Source organism: Octodon degus, unplaced genomic scaffold, assembly GCF_000260255.1.
Source record: "Octodon degus isolate 3935 unplaced genomic scaffold, OctDeg1.0 scaffold00168, whole genome shotgun sequence".
NCBI lineage: Eukaryota > Metazoa > Chordata > Mammalia > Rodentia > Octodontidae > Octodon > Octodon degus.
In genome coordinates this window covers 1,122,373-1,144,420 of record NW_004524744.1, presented here as the reverse complement: position 1 = coordinate 1,144,420, position 22,048 = coordinate 1,122,373, and the positions used below count along the sequence as shown (strand labels likewise).

Below are 22,048 nucleotides of genomic sequence, written 5' to 3'. Positions count from 1 at the left end.
CTTTCTCTTGCTGACACAAAATACCCAGCACTCAAAGTTAAAGGGCGAAAGCCTTATTTAGCTCACAGTCTCTAGAGGTTTCAGTTCATAGTCAGGTGACTCCAAGGTAGGGTAGCTTGGTAGAAGGGCACTGCAGAGGAAGAACGACTCATAGCAGGCAGAAGAAAGCAAAGTGAGCAGGAGTGGGCCACAGCTCTTTCTATCCCTTGTATCTTAGCCAGGCTACTTAGGACAGGTAGCACTCATATGCTTAATCCTAGAGCTATTAGCCTAGCACTGCACCATGAAGGAATCCAGAGTCGCACACTAAATCCAGCTCCCTCTGAAAAGGCCCAACCTGTGACCACACCAGGCTTTGGGTGCTATCTAGACACAAACTATAAGGCAGGGTAATACATTCCTTTCTTTCCAAGGCCTCACTCTTAAAAAATGTCTAACAAAGAATAGGAAGCTATAAACAGTGCGCTGTCCCCTGGGACAGCTCTCACTATCACTGGATACTCTGTAGCTTATCAGGCTGCTCAAATGAAAGACAAAAGGGTGGGGGAAGCTTTACTTAGCGATTCCATGAAGGTTGACATAGCACCTCCTCTGTCAGAGGCAGAACATCCACAGACAAGAACTACTATTCAACACTCTGAGCACCCAAAACTAGCTGCCACAGACAGATGGACGTTAGTGGGAATACCGGGAGGCAGCACAGAGAGTAAGAGTGTGGGGTTATAGCTATACTTGACCTTGACGAGATTTTCCATGCTCCTGCTTCCTCATCTGTGGAGCAAGGATGCAGCAGTACCGACTGCACGAGGTCTTGTGGGCCCGAATTGGTCCAATGCATGTAAAATTCGTAGGACAGTGCTGAACAAACAGGAAGTCTAGTCAATCTTGCCCGTAATTAGTACTTACTCAGAGATGTAACGAGAGCAAAGAAAACAAAGAGAAAGAATATCGCTGCCTGCCTTTATCAGATATTTATGAATAAAAGCGATATTTGTATCATTTCTCAAGGGGCTCCACCACGTATATCCTGCCTTTTTATTTTCTGTATTTCAGATTCTTGGCCATGTGGGACGTTGTTGACCCTGGAGAAACTGAGAGGCCAGAAGCATTAGCTTGGGAGCCTGCTCTGCATATGCAACCCAAGCAAGCCACAGTCACAGCCCACCACCTCACTTAACAAGCTCTTACATACGCTCCAGGATACTACTCTGAAGAGTAAGACAAAGACCTGGATCTTTTTATTGTATCATCTTATCAGTATAGGTTTATGATGCATAATAATTATGTCTTCATCACTTTTGATCACCTTTCTCCCTTCCCCTCCCCTCTTCCCTCATCCCATTGGCCATCTCCAAAAGTCTGCTTATTTCTACCATCTTTATTTTACTCTTTAATTTATTTATATTTTGTATATATATATATATATATATATATATATATATATATTTCTTATATAAGAGACACCACATGATCACCTTTGGTGTCTGATTTCTTTTACTTACCACTATGGATTTAAGGTACACCCATCTTCAATTTATTGTTTAAGGCTGAGAGGTTTATACATATATACCACATTTCTGTCCTTTCACCTGTTGACAGGCCTATACTGCTTCCAAGACTTAGCTATTACAGTGGTACCTCAGTACATGAATTTTATTTTTTCCAGCATTCTGGTCACAGACTGAATTGGATGAGAACCAAATCAAATTTGATGGGTATAGGTTCAGTGTTGGCCTTTTAGGGAAATTTGATGTGGTTCTCATCCAATTAGGTTTGTTATCAGAATCATAGATAGAATGAAGTTGAAAAACTGAAGTATACCTATAAATCATGCCGCTGTAAATATGCACACTCATGTATTATTAAAGTATATCTTTTTAGGGGAATGGGGGAAAAAAGAAAAAAATAAGATATACCATGTACAGTTAAAAGTGTCCAAATAAATCAGCCAACAACAAATGTTGGAGAGGCTGCGGGGAAAAAGGAACCCTTCTCCACTGCTGGTGAGAATGTAGACTGGTGCAACCGTTATGGAAATCAGTGTGGAGACTCCTCAAAAAACTAGGACTGGAAATCCCATTCAAGCCAGCTATCCCCCTCCCGGGAATTTTCCCAAAAGAATTTAAACCATCATATCATAGTGACATATGTGTGCCTAATTTATCACCTGAGGAATGGCTGAAAGAGCTGTGGTATTTTATACAATAGAGTATTACATAGCTATAAAGAAAAATAAACTTAAAGCCTTCATGTTTAAGTGGATGCAACTTGAAGATATACTGATAAGTGAAATAAACCAGACCCACATGTGTAAATATCATATTGTCTCCCCAGTATAGGAACTCAAAGGAAGAAATAAAAATTCAAAGGCATAACACATTTAAATGGAAAGTGAAAACTTAAGGATTAAACAACAAAGAGAGCGAAATGAGAAAAGACAGGAAATATGGCAGGGGAAAACATATATTTATATAAACAAGATGGTTAAGGCAATGGTCCTAAGACTCTCCATCAGGATTTTGAAGATAGCAGTTCATGGGTAGGGTCCTCACCTTGACTGACTATATATGCTGCTGTCTGTGAACTGAGCGACTGAACTGGGGATAGCGGTGTGTGATACTAAAATCGTGCTTGAAATGCCTATCATTCTGGTCTTCTAAATGTGTATTGCTTTTAATGTCATACAAATTGTTGCAATATTCTCATTAAAATAAATGTAAAGAAAAAAGCTAATAAAAGAGAACAAGAGACAAGCAGAAAAATGTCATAGGATTGTCCTACTACAATGTTGCATATGGTTTGATTTCTTTTTTTTTTTATGGTTTGATTTCTAAATTTCTGTGTAGAGATGTGTAATTGGTTTTTTTTTTTTATATTCTATGGGGATTTAAAGTTTAGAATATCTATGATTGTTGGAAAATAGCATTTCCATATTATGTTTAAGGCATTTGATATTCAGACAGAGAGTGAAGTTAAGCTCAAATGCCTCTGTTACAGGATAATAATACCATTAAGCTTCTCTTCTGGATGTTTAACAACTAAAGTTTGTAGACCAAAAATTAGACAGAAAGAGGGGCTACAAGGATAGCCAATATTTTGGCCCTGGCCCTTCAAGGTCACTGAGGACTTGGGACATAAGAGAACCTGTGCTGTGACATCTTGTAACTCAGTGGTGTCCAAAATTTTCTAATCAAGGAGATTATGGGGTCACAGAGGAAAATGATCGATGATGTAGAGCATGCCTAAGGAGAGTCACCTAGAGAGAAAAAAATCCTCTCAGGCTTTCACAGAAAGCAAATTGATCAAGCAATGGCCATGACTCATCCAGATGGCTGACACTGACAAAAGATCTACAAGGTGCTGTACATGGTCTCAGAATAAATCCTGAGGGGGATTTGACTGATCTTGTCAGATACAAAAGCTACATTTTTTGTTATATTGGTCTTGCTTTAACTTGGTCTTAACAATCCAGAAGAAAAGTATACCACAAGGTATAGAAAGTAATGCCATATTAATATGCTGAGCTGTGTAAGGCTGAGCTGTAAAAGGCTCAACTCAACAACTTCAGACATTTGCCAGTTCTGACAACCCACTACTTTTATGGACTACTGGACTATATTGGGCTATTTTGCTGAATTCAAGTACCTGCCTAGTTGAACTGGCATCAAGTATGAAAAGGTCCTTTAAAGAATTCTCCAAATATAGCTTCTCTAACAACAATGGAACATCCACCTCTCACAAAACAAAACAAAATAGAGGGACATAAATGAAGGACCATTTTGTAGTGAAAAAAAAATATATATATATATGTACATAAAAAATACTTAGGATAGATATACAGCTACCTTCTATAGTTCAATAAAAAGAAAGGTTTGTACGAATATTGTCTAGACAAGATATCATATCTATGTCTTGTCCTCTGAATAACCCACTACCATAATAATAACAATGATTGCTATTATTTACTTTTTCTGAAGTTGCTATGAATAGGATTATTTTCTTTCTTTTTTTGTGTGTGTGTGTGGTAAGAAAGGGCCTACAGGGTATTCAGGGTCTCACTACTAGATCAGACTTGTAGTGATTCTCCTGTTGATACCCACCCAAGAGCTGGGATTACAGGCAGGAGTCACCACACCCAATCTCAATAGCCACTGTCTCAGTGCGTCCTGGGGCGGGGCTGGCAGGGCAGGCCCGGGGATTGAATCCTAGCTCCTAAGCCTGTTTGCAGGCACTTTAATCCGCTGAGCTATTTGGCTGGCCTTTGAATGGGATTAATTTCATGATTTCTTTCTAGTTGGATTCATTCTTGGTGTACAGAAACACTACTGACTTTTCTTGTTGATTTCATATGCTGTTACTTTGCTGAATAGTTTATTAGCTCTAAGTCTTCTGGTGGAATTTAGATTTTATTTATGTATTTTTTCTTTTTTACTTTTTAAAGTTTCTAATACTAGGAGAAAATATCATACCATGTCTTTTAAATAGATTGTAAGTCAAATATACAGCATAAATCTTAAAACAAAAATTAAGATTAAGCAATGTTCAGAAAATTAAATACTAATTAATTAAAAATTCAATGTTTTGAAACAATTGAACTAAGAAAAAGTTTTCACGATAGCAAAAATTACTAAGAATAAAACATAAGATAAATACTGGAATGACAAATAAATGACAAGCACTTCTTTGGGGATAGGATATCACACAAAGTTCTAGTGTGTCATGGACATGGATAAAGTCCGTAACACTTACTGGTGTCCAGGTGTCATTTGTGGAACTGAGCTACTGTAATTTCCTTGATATCCACCCTGGAGACCCAGATAGAATCATGATCCATAGAGTGCAGGAGAAGTCCATTTGTAGAGTATGCTGATGGAAATAGTTTGCTGCTGTAAACAAGAGAATAACTGAAAGACTGCTTTTGTATACTTCCTATTCTCCTGTGTTTGTTTGCCCTGTTTGGTGGGTTCTTTCCATTCTCATTCATGGAGTTGTGGTCATTTTGCTCCCTCTCTAGAACATCTTTTAGTAGTCTGTGTACATTTGGCTTTGTCATCATGAAATTCTTAAGTTGTTCTTTGTCACGGAAGTATTTCACTTCTCCATTATACTTGAAAGGGAGTTTTGCAGGGTAATAACAGCCTGGGTTGCAATTTGTTTTCTTGCAAGACTTGTAGTACTTTGCTCCATGCTCTTCTTGCCTTGATGGTTTGTGAAGAGAAATCTGCTATTATTCTGATGGGTTTTCCATTAAACATGATCTGTTTCTTTTCTTTAGTGGCTTTTAGTATACTGTTCCTATGCTGAATTTCTGGCATCTTGATTATTATATGTCTGGGTGTGGTTTTAGTTGGGTTGATGTTATTTGGAGTTCTATATGCTTCGGTTACAGGAATGTCAGATAGTTTCCCCATATTTAGGAAGTTTTCTGCTATTACTTCCATTCATATTCTTTTTATATCATTTGTATTGACTCCTTCCTTCTCATTGATTCCTATTAGTCTCACGTTGTTCATCTTTGCATCTTCTTGAAGGCATTGAATTATTTTTTCCTGTACCCTAGTTGTTTTTAAGAGATCTTTTTCTACTTTTTCACTAGCTGCAATGGTGTCTTTAAGGTCTGAAAGTCCATTTTCACTTTCATTCAAATAGTTTTGCCAGCTTGTGATTGAGGTTTTAAATTCCTGTATATCACTTTGGATCTGCTTCATGCATTTTATTTCTTTTCTACATTTCTTTTTTTTTTTTCTTTCCTACATTTTGATTCCATCATTTTTATATTCTGTTCTATTTTTTATCAGTGTCTTCTTTAGAAGCACTTAGTACTTCTTTCAGTATAGTTATTATTTCTTTTTTACTTCAGAAATTATTTCTGATCTTATTTCCTCTATACCTTTCTGTAGTTGTTTCTTTACTTCACAGGTTATTATTTCAGAAATTTTAGATGTATGATTTCCAATTTCTTCTATGCTAGTGTCCTCTGCATTTGTTCTGGGTGGGCTCGGGGCCTGAGACTGCATTTTGTTCCTTCTCTTTGTCATTTTGTATACCACTGTCTTCTGACCTTTGGTGTAGAGCTTAGTTAGAGTTATTACCTTAGCACCAGGTTCGGATCTACCAAGTTCAAACTCATCCAAGTGGGTATGGCTAGGGTCTGGCTGCTGTGCTCCACTTCTTCTTGCTGCAGCCCTTGGAGTTGAACCCTCTGTGCCACTCTGACAAGATGTTTTGTTCCTGAATCAGCTGGGTGGGTCTTGCCTCTAGCCAATTCGCAGGGAGCTCTGCTGCAGGTTCCACACTGGGCCTGGGTTCTGGGTCGAATGAAGACCTGGGTGGGCCCCAGGCAGTCTCACTCACACACTAAGCCTGGGCTCTGGGTCGAATTGCTGGAGTTTTTGAAAATCTTCTATGTAAAGGATCATATCATCTGCAAAGATGGATAGCTTGACTTTGTCCTTTCCTATTTACATGCATTTCCTCTCTTTAATTCTTTCTTCCTTCTAAATTTTATTAGGGGGGCTGCCGGGATGGCTCAGTGGTCTAAAGCACCTACTTGGAACAAGCGTGGCAAAGCATAGGAACCGCGGTTCAATCCCTCAGCACCACATGCCAGCCAGTCCCACCCCCTGGTGGGCTGAGCTGGCCACACACACACACAAACACACACACACACACACACACACAAAATAAACAAACAAATAAATAAATAAATAAATAAATGTTAAAAAAAAGAAATTCATTAAAAAAATAAAATAAAAAACAAATTTTATTAGGACATGTTTGGCGGCCACAATGAGATTACATTCATTGTAGAGAGATGGGACATATATGCAACACATCTTGATTCCTTTCCCATCCCCTTCCATACGCTGGCCACTCTACCCTTCCATTTTTTTGGTTTCTTTCTCTTTTGTAAAATCTGATTGCTCTGGCTAAAGTTTCAAGTATTATACTGAACAGGAGTGGAGAAATTGGGCATCCTTGGTTTCTTCCTGATTTTAGAGGCAACACCTTCTGTTCCTCTTCATTTAGCATGACAATAGTTGCAGCTTTGTCATGAGTGACTTTTATCAGTATGAATCAACACCTATTTTTGTCAATAAGACCTCAGTTTTACCCATGCAGATGACCCATGCATGTCTGTTCACCTTCTGTCCAATCCACCAGATGGAGCCAACTGCAAAGACCCCTGTGGGCCTCCTCTTGCCTCTCCTATCACACACCCAGAAGACTATGTATGGTTAGTCCAGGCCTGGAAGATGTAGATATCGTTTCACACCACTACGATCTCCATTCTTACAGAGCCCTAACAAAATGTAACATCTAATCTTTTATGTGCATGGTGCTGAAAACTCAGCTAGAACTCCTCTAAATCAGTACCAGTTATTAAAACATTGAACATCTTTCATGCTGGTTGGTGTCTGTCAGTTGCCCTGTGTTTTCTTGGTCCTGCCCCTAGCATCCTGCCTCACTCACAACCCATCACCTCAAGGTTTAACATCTGTTCTTGAGACAACCAGGACCCTGAGCTCAGATCAGTGTCATTCTTTGAGGGCTGAACCCTTGCCTTGTGAAGCATTTTTTAAAGATTGTAGCTCCATTAATGTAAGTTACAGGAACTTTTCCCCAAGCAGTTCCAGAACCTTCTTTATTTCTTTCTTTCCGGGGAGTACAAGAATTGAACTCAAGACCTTGTGCCTGCCAAGCAGAGGCTATATCTTGGGCCCCTAGATTGTTCTTTTAAAAACAAAATGGAATGTGAGATAAAGCTCAGACAAACAAAAGGCTATATTTCAGCCCCTTTTAAAAGATACATTTAAAACAAATGACATGTAATAGAATGGCAATAGTCAGGTAGCAATATTAAAAAAAAAAAAGAGCTAAGCTTTCCTCGATGACTTAGCAAAGCCAAACAATACAATATTTTCTAAATAAATACACCTATGATAACATCTATATACTTATATATGACTTTACAAGATTGCTAAAACTCCCTAGCTCTTCCTATTTTAGTTCTCTAATAAATAGGAAATAAAAGTGTTTCACTGTGGAACTGAAAACTGAGGAAAGATAAATTAAAGCACTATGAATACAAATATATGTGATTTTATTCCATTTGTTCACAAAGTCAGGGTGACAGCTGCTCAATGTGAATAAAGGTTATTACTGTATATAACACAGCAAAGGCAAAGAAAATACCAAGTTGGAAGACTAGTAGACTAGGAAAATCAGGAGAAAGTTCTTTTCCTACCCACTAGATTTTAGAAATAAGCCCTACTGAATATCACCACAGTGATTTCGGAATTGCCTTCATTGGAAATGTTTAAGAACCAAATGGATAATGAGCTGGTTAGCTGTTAAGGCCCAGAGGGGTTAGGATACGCTGGGTGAAGAGCCTCTTGGTATTTTTCTAAGTACAGACATTTGCATTTGCATCTTTGAAACAATCTCATGAAACTTAATTCTGTGCTGGTTTTGGAAATGTCTGCACTATTTCAGCGACTTTTATTAGGCTTGATCATTCTATGGAAGCCAATTTCATAGCGGGAGTTCTGTCTGAAGCCTAAGATCTTTCAAGGAAGACTAACTCCATTACAGGGCATATATGGAAAATATTTCAAAGAAGTTCTATGAATAATTCCTCCACATAATACAACATTTTTAGAGACTGGCTTTCCAGTTGATGGCTAAGTACATTTCTGGAAAGGCATAACTGAGCTATTTAAGTACAGAAAGTGTTGGCATTAAAAGTGTCCTTAGGTGGCTGTAAAGTCCAGTCATCCTGACTTCAACAAAAAATATATCTCCAACAATTAAACACATCTGTTTCTGATTATTGTTTTCCATTTAAATATTAAACAATAGGTTCTACCAGTTTCCTTTTCTTTTTAATGGGTCAAAAAAGTAGTACAGCACCCCTATTTCATATCACATAAAGTTTCCTGCCTTTTCATGTCAAAAACAAATTTTGAGGTAGGCTTCTCTTGAACTATAAAGTAGATATCAAAATTCTCCAGGACATACAGTTGTACTGTGATAAGGAATGAAAGCTGAAATGCATGAAGTTCAGCAAAGTTGATGTACACCTTTCTTTTTTCCTTTCTAATTTCATCTCTTTGCATTTTTATGAACATTGTTTAACATCCTTCATTTCTTCCTTGCCCTGTCTAGCTTCAGAACTCTTTACAAGAGAAAGCTACGTCTTTTACATATCTGCAGTTCCTGCCGTAGCTGTCATAGTACCTGGCCCTGTTATGTTGTAAATTCTCAGAGAAAGAGAACTTCTGCCAACTAAATGAGAGAACTTCTGTCACCGTTGGTAGGTGTGGAATGGAGGAGGAATGGAGGGCAGATGAATGGAAATGCTGGCACTGCACCCATCTAGTTCTTCACTGGGATTTCGTTAGCCTCTTTGTCTGCTCACTGTATAAATATTAGCACTCCCCAAATGTCTTCTGCCTTCTGTATCTTACTGTAGGAAAACGCACGGTGCGTTGCTTTCATGGTGGCTTCTATACTGGTATATCCTGAATTTTTGAGTAGAGTCTGGCCTTTGTCCTGAATTCCAAACACACAAACTACTGCTGGGGACTGGTGTATCAGGGAGATCTCTAATGCTGTTTTGTAGGAGTCTCACATCCCTCACTTCCAAATGATCACTTCTTATGCACTTCTAAGCTCAGCCTATATCCCTTTAACAAGAACTGTGACCTCCACGCAAAACTGGGCCCATCATTCATGCCAATCCCACTCCCTCCTTTTGTACTCACCTCTCTTGCGCACCATTCACCAGGTCACCGATGTTAAAAATCTTGTAGTTACCCCAGACCTACTTTTCTATCACCACCACACAATCAGGTACTACTGACTTCACTTGCTAAGTCTGTCCAATCGGCCTCCACTTCTCCATCCATCCCCAGCACCCTCAAGACAACTCACGATGTTGCCACAGCTTCTGAGCCAGCACCTCTCTTTTCCCCATTTATCTGCCACTCAGCCATTAGACAGAGCTGTATAAAATGCAAATTGACCAAATTACTCTACAACTTTAAATCTTTTAATGGTCTACCAACACCAACAGTATGAACCCCAAACTCCTCAACAGAGCACACCTAAAGCACCTGCTGGTATGAAACTCACCCCAGGTCTCCAGCATCTTTCCCCACAATCCTCTTGATGCCATCATACTAGAGAAATCCCAAACATACTGCACAACACCTTTGCCTTTGCTCTTGCTGTTTGATTATGAATGCCTTCTCCCCTTCTTCACCCTGTGAATGCCCATTAATCCTTCAAATGCTGAATTATGAAGTTTCCCTCTGCACTTCCATCCTCAGCTCTTTCCTATAGAACTGCCCCTTTCCTGCTGCTCCTGGCTCCTGTGCCCCTGCTCTTCCAGAGGGCATGATGAGCTTTGAATTACTTGCTCAAGTGTCAGCCCCCTTCCACTCCGCTGATGTTCTTCTCTAAGGCATGGTCTGTGTAACTCCTAAATTTCTATGCCTAAAGCCAGGCACACTCATGCTGTGAAAGCAAGCAGACAAAAGTAAAGAGGACAGAACATCACCAGAAGGCACATATTTCTACAACTTATATCAGCACGCTAGGGACTGGTAAAGAGGGCTGTTTAATATAGGTTTCATATGTTTTATTCAATTAATGTAAGGGGATCCTAGATTCATAAATTGCCAGCCACATGCTCTTAAATTATGCAGGCAGGTTCCTGCCCGCTTGTTTCTTTAATTAAAACTCTTCGCCTTGAAGGCTTTGTGAGCTTTAACAACAACTAAATAGATCAAAATACATATAATGCACTTTATTTCTCCCTGTCTGCCTAAAGCATGGTATTTAATTGGCCAGAATAATTATGAATTTCTTATTTTTATGAAATTGATACTAGATCTGTATTGATTTTGGGGGAATTTTGCCCCAAGTGGCAAAATTTAGGGCACTCAGCCTAAAAAAGGTGAACTACCTTCAAGACTTAAAAAAAAGACTAAGGCAAATTTAGCTGCTGTAATTTCTCTGATGTTTACCTGACCAAAATGCTGTCACCACTGAACAGAAAAACTCATGAGATGGGGTAGGAGCTGCTAGGATATGTATTACCTATCCAACCTTTTTAAAAGCACAGTGCCTCTTCTCAGATAACAAATGTGACCAGACGTAAGCAAAACTCATTACTGTAGAACTGAGTGCATTAAAAAAAATAATAAAACCTGCAATTTCTTCAAAATTGTATGATATCGAATCCTTGTGCTGCACTGTGCAGGAACTGAAAGAATCCTAATCATTAATCTGCCATGAAACTGAGGCGATTGTATGGCTAATCTAATCGCTTGGACCACACTCCTGGCTGATCCTCATCATCGCTGCCAGACTGCTGAGTGGTGACCGAGTTGCACCATTAGTCGGATGGCCTGTATGCTGTAAAGCTCTCGTGTGACACAAAGAACAAGAGATATGTGCCTGGAAAAAGGCTAACACTTCTGAGCAATTTTGGCCTGTATTATAACTCATGATCCCCTGTTAATAAATTCTTTAGTTGGTTTCTTCTAGGCCTCACTTTCTTCATCAATAAAATGGGTGTAAATGTATGAAAACTCACAGGATTTTCAATAAAATACTTTTTTAGTGCATGGTGCTGGTGGTCAACCCCAGGGCCTTGCATACGCAAGGGAAAAATTTGTACCGCTGAGCCACATTTCCAGCTCCTCAATAAAACTCTTAATTGTAAATTTCTAACATCCAGTTACACTTAACTTTCAGATAAGTAATAAATAATACTTCAGTATATCTTATGCAATATTTGGCCCATGCTCTTATTTCAAATATTATCCAGTTTTAAATTTGCTAAATCTTATATTTTTATTTGCTAACTCTGGAACCCTTAATAATAGACACTTTTGTTTTGCCGCTATTTGTATTTCCTAGTGTTTCTGTTATATGTATGAAGCATGCAATGAGAACAAACAAAAATCAGAATTTCATTTTTATACCTACTAAGGAAGGAAACAACTATGCCAGTGCTCCCATGGCACCCTTACCTTGATCAGCTGCAAGCTGTGCTGACTTGACGTTCTATGCCCAGGCCGGTGGAATTGGCCTCACTTCAGACAGAAGCATCGATACAAAATGCAACCCCACTAAATTTAAATCTGCACCCTAATAGGATTCCCAAGAGATGGGAAATCCTGGCACAAAACATTCCTATAAGATGATCTGTGCCAGGGAAATCTTTTAAGCTAAGTCTTCAAAATAATTGAATCACCTAAAAGAAAAAAATCCTTCAGCAAGACTAGGAAAATCCGAGACCAAGCGAAGCAATTTTTCCTGAAGCCAAGAATATAAGTAGCTCTGTGTGAGACTGGGTTCCAGCCCTTGTGTCCTGTCTGTCCTACCAGTACTGCCACACAGGCTGTTGCCAAATGACTCCAGACTCAAGGCAGGACTAGGACACTGCTGCCCTTGGAGCAGTGTAGCCGAGAGGTCCCTACCAGCTCCTCCCAAAGACCCCAGCTCCTCCCAGAGTCGCTCACAGAGGCCTGAAGCCAGCAGGTGTAGGCTACTGACCAAGGACGGGGTGAGTATTGAGGCTGCTTTGGATGGCTTGGCTGTCATTAATTTGTACTTTGTTTGATTTTGTGGGGGAGGTGTTAAATGTTTCTTTTTTTAAACTTGAATTTTTCTCTCCTACACAATACTCAGTTAAAGGTCAGATCAAGTCCAGATGAAATTACTAAACTCATTCTTTGAGCTGCTCCTAAGTGTTTTTTTATTAGTACCTGTCTGCACTGCATGATGAATACCTAAAACATGATATTGCATGAATATGCCCCATTGTGATTGACTACTGAAAACACCAACAAATTACCTTTTATGATTAGGAAGAGACCCTCTCTGGTTTCACCGATTGTAGCTACACTTTGGAAATTGGCCACAGGGGGTAAAAACATATCGACACTCCACCTTCGGAAAGGCCAAAAATATAAGACAAGCACATGCAGCACACTGGCACCAACTCTCTAGGGTTAATCTTCTCAAGCCAGCTTAGGCCATTCCTTTCCCACCTGTGTGTGTTTCACAGCATAAGCAACAACTCAAGAGCAGATGATGGGATTTTTGTTTTTGTCATTCATTCACTCGTTTGTTTTTATCTGCTTCATTCACTAGACGATATATTCCATGACAACAGGAATTTCCATCAGACTCATCCCTAGTTCATTTCTGGTACCTAGAAATGCCTGGCATTTGGGAGACACTAATACACATCTATGTGCAGAAAGAATAAACGCAGCTCACTTCCAATAGGCAACATTTTCTTTGGCCACTGTTTGTTAATTTTATATTTTTGTCTTTCAACCACAGGCTTGGATTTTAGTTAAGTATGTTGTGTTGTTCCTTTATCTTACACTAAACAATTCCTGAGTTTGTCCTGTTTCCCAAAGTAAACAAAAAAACTTTATGATATCTTGCGATATCATGTCAGCTTCTCAGTAAATTGTTTCTTCCTCTAACACATCTGCTTCTCCCTTTCACTAGCTGCAGAAGTATTTGAATTACTCTGTGCTGCAGTCTCCAAGAAGGGGAGAGAGTTCTAGAAGTCACTTATTCTTCTCTTATTTACAAAAAAGTACTTGAGATCAAAGGTGCTATATAAAGGCTCAGTGGGATGTTCCAACACGCACATGCTCGCGCTCACACACACACACACACACACACACACACACACAGAGGCCTCCAACCTTCGTAGGTACTGGTAGCTTTGGGAAGCTGTGGGAAGAGCCCCATGCAATCTCACAGGGCTCCCAGACCTGATTTCATTTACAACACTTCAGCAGAACTGAAAATGGAACAGACTGTGGGCAGATTTCCAGAGATACAGGCTGAGTGACAGGAAATGCATCAATCAACACACTTGCTACCTGCGTAGGGCTAGAAACAATCGGTAGTCACGTCCGGTTTCCCAGGGGACTCCTGGGCAACTCAATTAACCTCTTTCTGCCACATTCTCATCACGTGCAAATGGAGAACAGCAAGTTACCTAGTGAAGACTGCACAGGGACTTGCTCAAAATGTGAGCAGACAGCTATATGTGTGATACCTAATAATATTATGTTAACGAGCATAAAATTATGGGGCTACAATGACTCGAGAGGTCAATGCAGCCCTTTCACATCTGACCACAATTATACTATTCCAGAGAGATTAGATTCTAATTGCTTTTAAAAGATGCCTGCCAAAAGGAATCCCTGAAACCTCCCCTTTGCCAAAGATAATTCCTTACAGCTCAGATCCTCAAACCTGCAGCAGGAGTGGGCTGTGCTCCCCCTCTCCCTGTGTGGGCAAGGGGCTGGCGGCTGCGCTCCTGCCACTAGGAAGCTGGGCCCTTCGGAATGTCACACAGGAGCCAGACAGTCCTCAGCACAGGTACTGCCAGGCTGACTGAGGGCCCAGTGGGACTCTACTCCAGCCTTGAGTCTGACTATGCGGCCTTGAGCCAGCCCCAGGCCTCACTTCTACAAGCCTCAGTTTCTCCTCCTGTCAGGAGCAAGTGATCACCACAAGGCAGTCTTTCCCACAGTGCCTGGTCAGGGTGGCATCAAAACAGGCATTATTCTTTGAGCTGAATAAAATTAATTTCCTCACAATTCTAACCTTTAAAGTATCAATCATTTCTGTGTCTCTCTTCTGAACTCATTCTAAAGTTCCTATTTTTAACTTTTAACATAGTGTTCAAAACTGGAGAAACATGCTAGCCGAGTAAGTGGGGACGCTTCTCTCCTGGGTTTCTCCTGGGATTTGCTGGCTACAGTGAGGCTTCTCTGGCTTCTCCAGTTTTGCCCTGAGGGCCAAGGAAGCCAAGCACAGCCTGCACGGTGCTCGGAACTTGATACCGCTGTGGCTGCCAGCAGTGTAGGCTGCGCACGCTAGGTTTACAGGTCCCCACAAATAAAAACCACTGCAGCAACTTCGTGTGTGTGTGTGTGTGTGTGTGTGTGTGTGTGTGTGTGTTAGAGAGAGAGAGAGAGAGAGAGAGAGAGAGAGAGAGAGAGAGAGAATAAGTTGGAAGGAAAAAAATGAAGGGGGAAGCGAAAAGATGAAGAAGAAAGAAGGAGAAGAGGAGGAGGAGAAAAAGAGAGGAGGGGAAAGCAGAGGAAGAAGAAAGCAACAGCAGTACTAGCAGCAGCAGTGCTTTGTCCCCTATTAGCTCCAGGTACTTCCCCCATGCCAAGCAGGACTGGGCACTGCAATTACTTTCCTTAGGGGATTTGGGGCTCTCCAGATAGCAAGAGGGCTACAGGAAGCTTGTCTGGTAAATCTGAAGCCGCTAAAAGGATCTGAGAAGCAACTGAACAGAAAGGAGAGGCTGCCCTCTTCCCTCTAGCCCAGGGTCTGTGGTGCCCAAGGAAGGGGCTACACCACAGCACTTGGCAGTAGCCACGCACAGAGGGTGTAGGCTATGTGGTGTCTGCGGTCTGCCAGTATCAACAGATTCCACAGTGCACAAGTGGTTATGGGTCTGAGCCACAGGGCTTGATGCTAGAGAAAGCATACACATGGGGTGGAAGTGAGGACATCTGGAGAAAAGTGGCCCTCTGGGGTCCCTGTGGGCACCTGGGAGAAGGGGGGTTACTTCTCTAATACTCCCTAACACCTCAGTACATGCACTGAGATTCAGACCAATTGAGCATAGGGATGTTTAATTCAGCGGACAGCTTTACACTGCTAACACATTTGGGCCCTGGCAGAGGCCTGTGGGAGAGCTCATCACACGCTCCAGGGCTCTGACAGCTAGGCCTCAGGGAGAGGTTAAGCGTCCAGTCCAGGTCTGACCCCAAGTCTGCATGCCTCTTCTTCTGCCATGTTACTCCAAGTATCTTTAACCTAACTCTGACATCCAGCATTTCCAGGTGAGATTGCATTCTAATGTGGATTGAAGCCACCTTAAGGTAAGCAGGCTTATGGAATGCACAAGTGAATCTGCAGCACGCTTGCGGTTAGCTCACAGAAATAACACTCGCAGCTATGAACAGGAAAAGAGACACAATAGAAAGATGGTAAAAACAACTTGGTTTAGGGGGTTAGCAGATTATTTTTCTACTTTTCCACACATTCGAAATGTCATTTAATGGATATATCTTATGCTTACAATAAAAAATAGCAGATCGCTAAGTTACTTTTTTCAGGTAGGCTGAGAGTCAAACTACTCACACCGGAAGTGTCCACCCTAGGACACTGCACCCTTCCCACCATCTCCTAAACCATGCATGAAGCACTGGCTTTTGAGACAGATTATGCAGGATGTCACCACTTCTATGGATTTAGCCAGGGAAATGGCAGGAACAACTTCCACATTTTGACATCAATCCCAATTCTGTCCTAACATGACCTAGTCCAATCCAGAATGGCAACTTAGCAGAGGTAGTGAATGTCATTTTACAACAAACTCTAAGTCTTCCTTAGCCACTTCCCACTAGTCTCTGAAAGAACTTCCTCCTACACTGGCTAGAATGTATCTTGGATAACATAAAAGCTCCTGAGCTCTTCTGTCCTTTACAAAGGAAGGGGACAGCAAGAGTCCACTATTCTGGATGTGCCTCTCCCGCACCATCCAGTCTCCCTGGTTTGAGTCCCATCTCACAGGATCTGTGGCAAGGACAACCAGCAGCCACCAGCACGTCCTCACACGGAGGGTACTCACCTTCACACAGGCCAGTGCTCTCCAGGTAAAACTGGGCACTGCAGTGGGGTAGGCACTCGCCGGAGGGCACAGTGGCCAGGAGCTGTCCCACCTGCAGTCCCATCTCGGGGCTCCTACACTCGGTGCAGTGAGAAGGTTCAGGTCCCACACAAGTCTGGCAGGAGGCATAGCAGGCTGCACATGGAACAAAAGGTAGAGAACCCCCAAATCAAACACAGGTCGTAACTGAGGGCAGCCCCTCCTCAAGTGAACACCACTTCACAAAGTGCACCAGGTGCATCCTCTCAGATGCAGGTTTTCTAGTACTCTCTATAAACATGGGGGTGAGGGAAAGGCAGGGCAGCAAAACTAGTCACAGCTCTCAGGTCCTGTAAGGGCTGACAGGCTGGATCACAAAAAAAATGCCACAAGCAGGACAACACTGAATTAGCTCTCTACAGAAGCACATTTGCTGAGTGCCCACTGAACACTGTGCCCTGGGTTTTTATTGAAGATTTTAGAAGCATTCATGCAAAGGCCATTAATGTATCCTTTGCAAAGGTGGTTGTTGTGTTACTATTATGTCATCCACCACCCATGCAGAGAGGGGAGGCAACACATTCCTCTTAGAATTTATTGAGAGAAGGGCTGCCTTTGTAGACCAGGAAGAGGTTTCCTTTGAGTAGCAATGAAAATTGCATAATCATAGTACTGTGTTTTTCCTGATAACTGGTAAAAAAAAAAAAATCAAAGCCAAATACCACATCAAAGTCGCTTATGCCCATGTTGTGATACAATTGACTCTCCTGTTCTCTATAAAATTCTCTAAATTTTCTTTTTATAAATACTTATTACAACTGTTATGTTTTAGACATATCTTTCATGCAGCTATTCTCAAACTCTTTTCTAAGGTTCTCCACATACAAATAAATATTTCACTTAATGAAAGTGTTTGCCCTTGATGATCCAGTTTGAAAAGGCTTAAGTGCTGTGCCCACCCAGGGAGCCTGGAGCCTCTCTTGCAAACAGCAATTTAAAGTTTTCCATTTCACTCAGCCCGGAGGCACTGCTGGTGACTCTCAGTTTGTTCACAGCGTCATTAGCAAAAAGAAGTTCTTCAGGGAGAAGCAACTGAAGTCTAGGAAAGCATTAGCCATGCCAGGAGAGCACAGAAAGGAGACAAGCAGAGTTGTACTTCGTTGTAATGCATTGTAAAAGAAATAGCTTTCCCACAGGATGGCCAGAAAGCTCAGCCACTTTTCAGGGACAGCCCATATTTCCACATGATTTTTTTCCCAAATGTTATCTCATCCACAAAACTATTGCAATGAAAAATGCATAAATATATAGTTGTTCTGGAGAATCCATGGAGCTTGATTCCAGGACCCCTGCAGGTTCCAGAATCCGTAGATAATCAAGTCCCTCCTATGAAACAGTACAGTGTTTGCATATAACCCACACAATCCTCTCCTATGCAATAAACCATCACTAATTATAATGCTTAATGCAATTCCTACATATCACTTCATTTGCATGGACTCAGGATAGTCCTCAGTATGTGGAAAATTCAGGTTTTGCTTTTGGAAAATTTCTAGTTCTTTTTTTTTTTGTACTTTAAAGAAGGGTCTACGGGGTGTTCAGGGTCTCACTACTAGATCGGACTCATAGTGATTCTCCTGTTTACAGCCTCCCAAGTGCTGAGATTACAAGCGTGCACCACCACGCACAGTCTCAATTGCCATCTCAGCTCACCCCAGGACCTGTAAGGCAAGGATCGAACTCAGGCCCTTGCACTTGCCAGGCAAGCACTTATTCTACTGAGCTATGTCCCCAGCCCCATAGCTGAGCTATCTGGCCAGCCCTTAGAAGTTCTAAAAATGTTAAAAGTAGTGGTTGACTGAATCCATGGATGTAGGACATACAGAAACATAATGAGATGTCCGGCTATAGAGTGTAGAGCTGTACCAGGCACACTAGATGAAACACCAAATGGAAAGTAATATTACTAGGAAAAACAATCAGCCTATGTCTTTGTGATGGATGCTTTCTCAAGAATGATAGTGACACCAAACCGACACTACCTGCGCAGACCCCATGGTCAGCGTAGAAGCCCTCTCCACAGCTGGTCAGACAGTAGCCATGATGTAGGACTTTGGGCTGAACGCAGGATGTGCAGTGAGAGCTTGCAGGTCCAGTGCAACTGGCACACGAGCTGTGACAAGCTGAAGGAGAGGAAAATGGAAACGTAACAGGGTGCATGATGTCCGGGTGCATGTCCTGTCTGGGCGTCCTATGCGTTGGGAAGTCTCTTGGCAATCAGTCCTGGTAGATGTCACACCAAGTCAAAGGAAGAGAGGTATGTGTGTGTGTTAAATGAAAAACTGCCCACGCTACCCCTCACCCTCCTTTCACCCATGTTCTAGTGTTTACCACCCAACTGGACTTACCATTTTCTCTGTACATGCTCTAATTTTCAATCTTCATAGCATTATGAGGTGGGTATTGTTAACTACACTTTATAACTGGGGAAACTGAGGCCTTGGGAGTTTGAAACACAGACATAAGTTCACAATTCTCAGGCAGAGCAGGGCTAGGCTGTGGTTTGCCTGGACCTAAAGCCCATGTCATCCAGAGGAGGAGTGTGGAGGACCAGTGGGCCTGCAAGTTGGGAGCACAGTGATTCTGACCAGGATCTGTGAATGCAAATCTAGTTCTCCTGGGACCTGTTTTCCCTGCCAGGTGCACAGCGAGCAGCTGGACTAAGTGAAAATGAATATTTCTGGTTTTGACATTCTGGATTCTTTGGCCCTGACGTTTCTTTTTTTTCCCCATTCTTTCTTTTTGAGGCGAAGTCTCACTAAGTGGCTCAGATTGGACTAAAATGTGCGGTCTTCTTGTCTCCATCTTGCAAAATGCTGGAGTTACAGCTGGGCACCATGATACCGAGCTTAATAATGGGACATTTTGGATTGTAAGAGACAGCAGGAGTGAGCCTGCCTGGGTTGAGCCTTTCCCAGGAATTGGGACAGGAATGAGGTCCAGTGCTGGAGGACAGTGCTCAGGAGCTTGGCGGGGAGTGGGATGGCAGAATGGAAGCTGCACGCCCTGGACAAAGATGGCAAGGGTTGAACTTGGGGCAAGTAAAGAGATAGAGCAGGGTTGATAATGAGAGGTGTGTGGATACGTGCAAATAGCCTACCCTGGCAGCCAGAAGGCAGAGGTGAGGGTGTGTGTGGTTGTTTCAGAGAGGAGAAACAAACAAGGTGTCCCAGGCAGTAATATGTCCACAGACACGAATAAAAAAAGACCTAAGTCAGATATATACAAGTTGAAAATTTATAAAGTTTCAAAGTGCAATTGTCTCAATTACTCTTCTCTTATTGCTTAGACAAATACCCAACATCCAAAATGAAGGAAAGGAAGGTTTATTTAGCTCACAGTTAGTGGAGGTTTTAGTCCACACTCAGCTGGCTCCAAGGCAGAGGGGCACATGGCAGCACACAGCAGCCATTCAGGCCCCTAGCAAAGAGCCAAAAGAGAGAGCCAAGGGAGTGGCACAGCTCAGGCAGCTAGCCAGCCTCTCCCCTCCTCACACTGTAATGCAAATTACCTGCCCCAGGGCGAGTACTGCACCCACACCCACAATAATCAATCACAAACTCCAGAAGCCGCCCCATGACTGCATGAGGCTTCAGGGGGACACCTAGACACAAACCATAACAGCAATGTTTCATAGTCTGAGTTGTATTAGTCTAAAAGGAGCAATTCATAAACATGACATACAAACAAATTTTCAGTGGGTACAGACGTCAGCCTTACAAGCTGTCAAATCTGGTTCTCTTATTTATTTCATTTTTGAGGTATTTTGCAGTTGACAACCTATAGTTTACCAATGGCATGTAAGGACGATTTTACCTCCCTAAGCTAGGGCAGTCACGGATGACATGCACACAGGACAGCATGGTAAAGACGCTGGTGACCCTGCAGATGGACCTGTAAGAAGGACTGAATGGCAACTATCCACACATAATTCCCATTCCCACACCAAGCCCAGGTTCCACAGCGAAACAACTACCCTTGGAGAGCAGCACTTTCCATCACAAAAACAAACTCCCTAGTGAACAGCACACAATTATGCACTAAATACTGTATGACACTGATGACCCGTCTCTCACCTTTACATCTGCTGCTGGCATCAGCATAGAATCCACCAGGACACTCTGAAACACATGTCCCGCCATGTAGCAGCATACTCTCAGTGCAGGTCAGACATCTGGGGCTGCTGGGACCGCAGCTCTTACAGGACTGGTCACAAGCTAAAGAGAGGAAAAACCCATCAGAGAAGAGCAAGAGTGAGGAAACCCGCCATGAAGCCCGCTCTTAGCAATGTCCGCCTGGGTACCGATCACTGAAGCTGTCTCGTGTTCCGGTTGCGCAGGCAGAGCCTCCTCAGCCTATGTTTTTCACAGTTGAAGAACTGAAAAATTATTCACTGAACTAACCACAACAAATACTAAGGCACACCCACCGGTGTATACAACTTAATAAGGGATTTGTCAAAATGGCCTTGGAGGTAGGGCTGCCAGATTTAGCAAATAAAAATGTCTGGTGTCCAGTTAGATTTCAATTTCAGATAAATAATACATTTTCAGTGTAAGTATGCACCGAATAGCCTTTATTTTAACCTAACATGAAAATTTAGCGTTCTACAAAGCAAGATTACACTACTAACGTTATATTGAAATTGTCGAACTTCATACAGTCTTCTAGGATCTACACATTCATTTACCCTCCAAAACATTTATTAAGTTCTGTATCAGTTGTTGTGCTAGGTGGCAAGGACATAAAGATCAAATCAATTTGGTCTTCAATTTAAACAACTAATTTGTCTAAAAGAGAGAAAGGAAATAGATAATACTACAAACATTAAATCTTTCAAAATGGTCCATACAGACATAATAATATTTTTAATAGGTTTGTGGGGTAGGAGTTAGGAAAGGTCAAGCAAAGATTCAGAGAAGAACCAATCCTTGGGTACCACCATAGAAAGTGAGTCAACCCAGGCCAGCCTAATAGCAAGGTCACCAAGCAGCAACGTCAGGGCTAGAACCTGGAAGAGACTGAACTAGCCAGGAAAACTAGCTCATTCAGCTAGCAGTGAGAAGGGCTGGCTATGAAAACCTAGCCATGTCTACATTCATATCTATGGAAGGCAAAGGAGCCCTGGCTGTTCTGATCACACAGAAACATGGTTGAGGGTGAGGAGATAGCTCAGCAGCATTACCACCTGCCTGGCAAGTGCAAGGTCCTGAGTTCAATTCTCAGTACTGTAAAACAAAAAAATAAGTATAGGAACATGGGCCCGCC

The 22,048-nt window shown here is 41.9% G+C and overlaps 1 protein-coding gene across 1 annotated transcript in view; it reads right to left on the bottom strand.

The window, feature by feature from the left end:
• Fras1 (Fraser extracellular matrix complex subunit 1) overlaps positions 1-22,048 on the bottom strand; it is a 471,233-nt gene that overhangs the window by 191,982 nt on the left and 257,203 nt on the right. The window contains exons 10-12 of the mRNA XM_023703303.1: positions 20,857-20,997; positions 18,763-18,903; positions 16,703-16,876 (exon numbers count right to left, since the gene is read on the bottom strand). Coding sequence (XP_023559071.1) covers positions 16,703-16,876; positions 18,763-18,903; positions 20,857-20,997 — 456 coding nt within the window. The remainder of the gene's footprint in view (positions 1-16,702; positions 16,877-18,762; positions 18,904-20,856; positions 20,998-22,048) is intronic.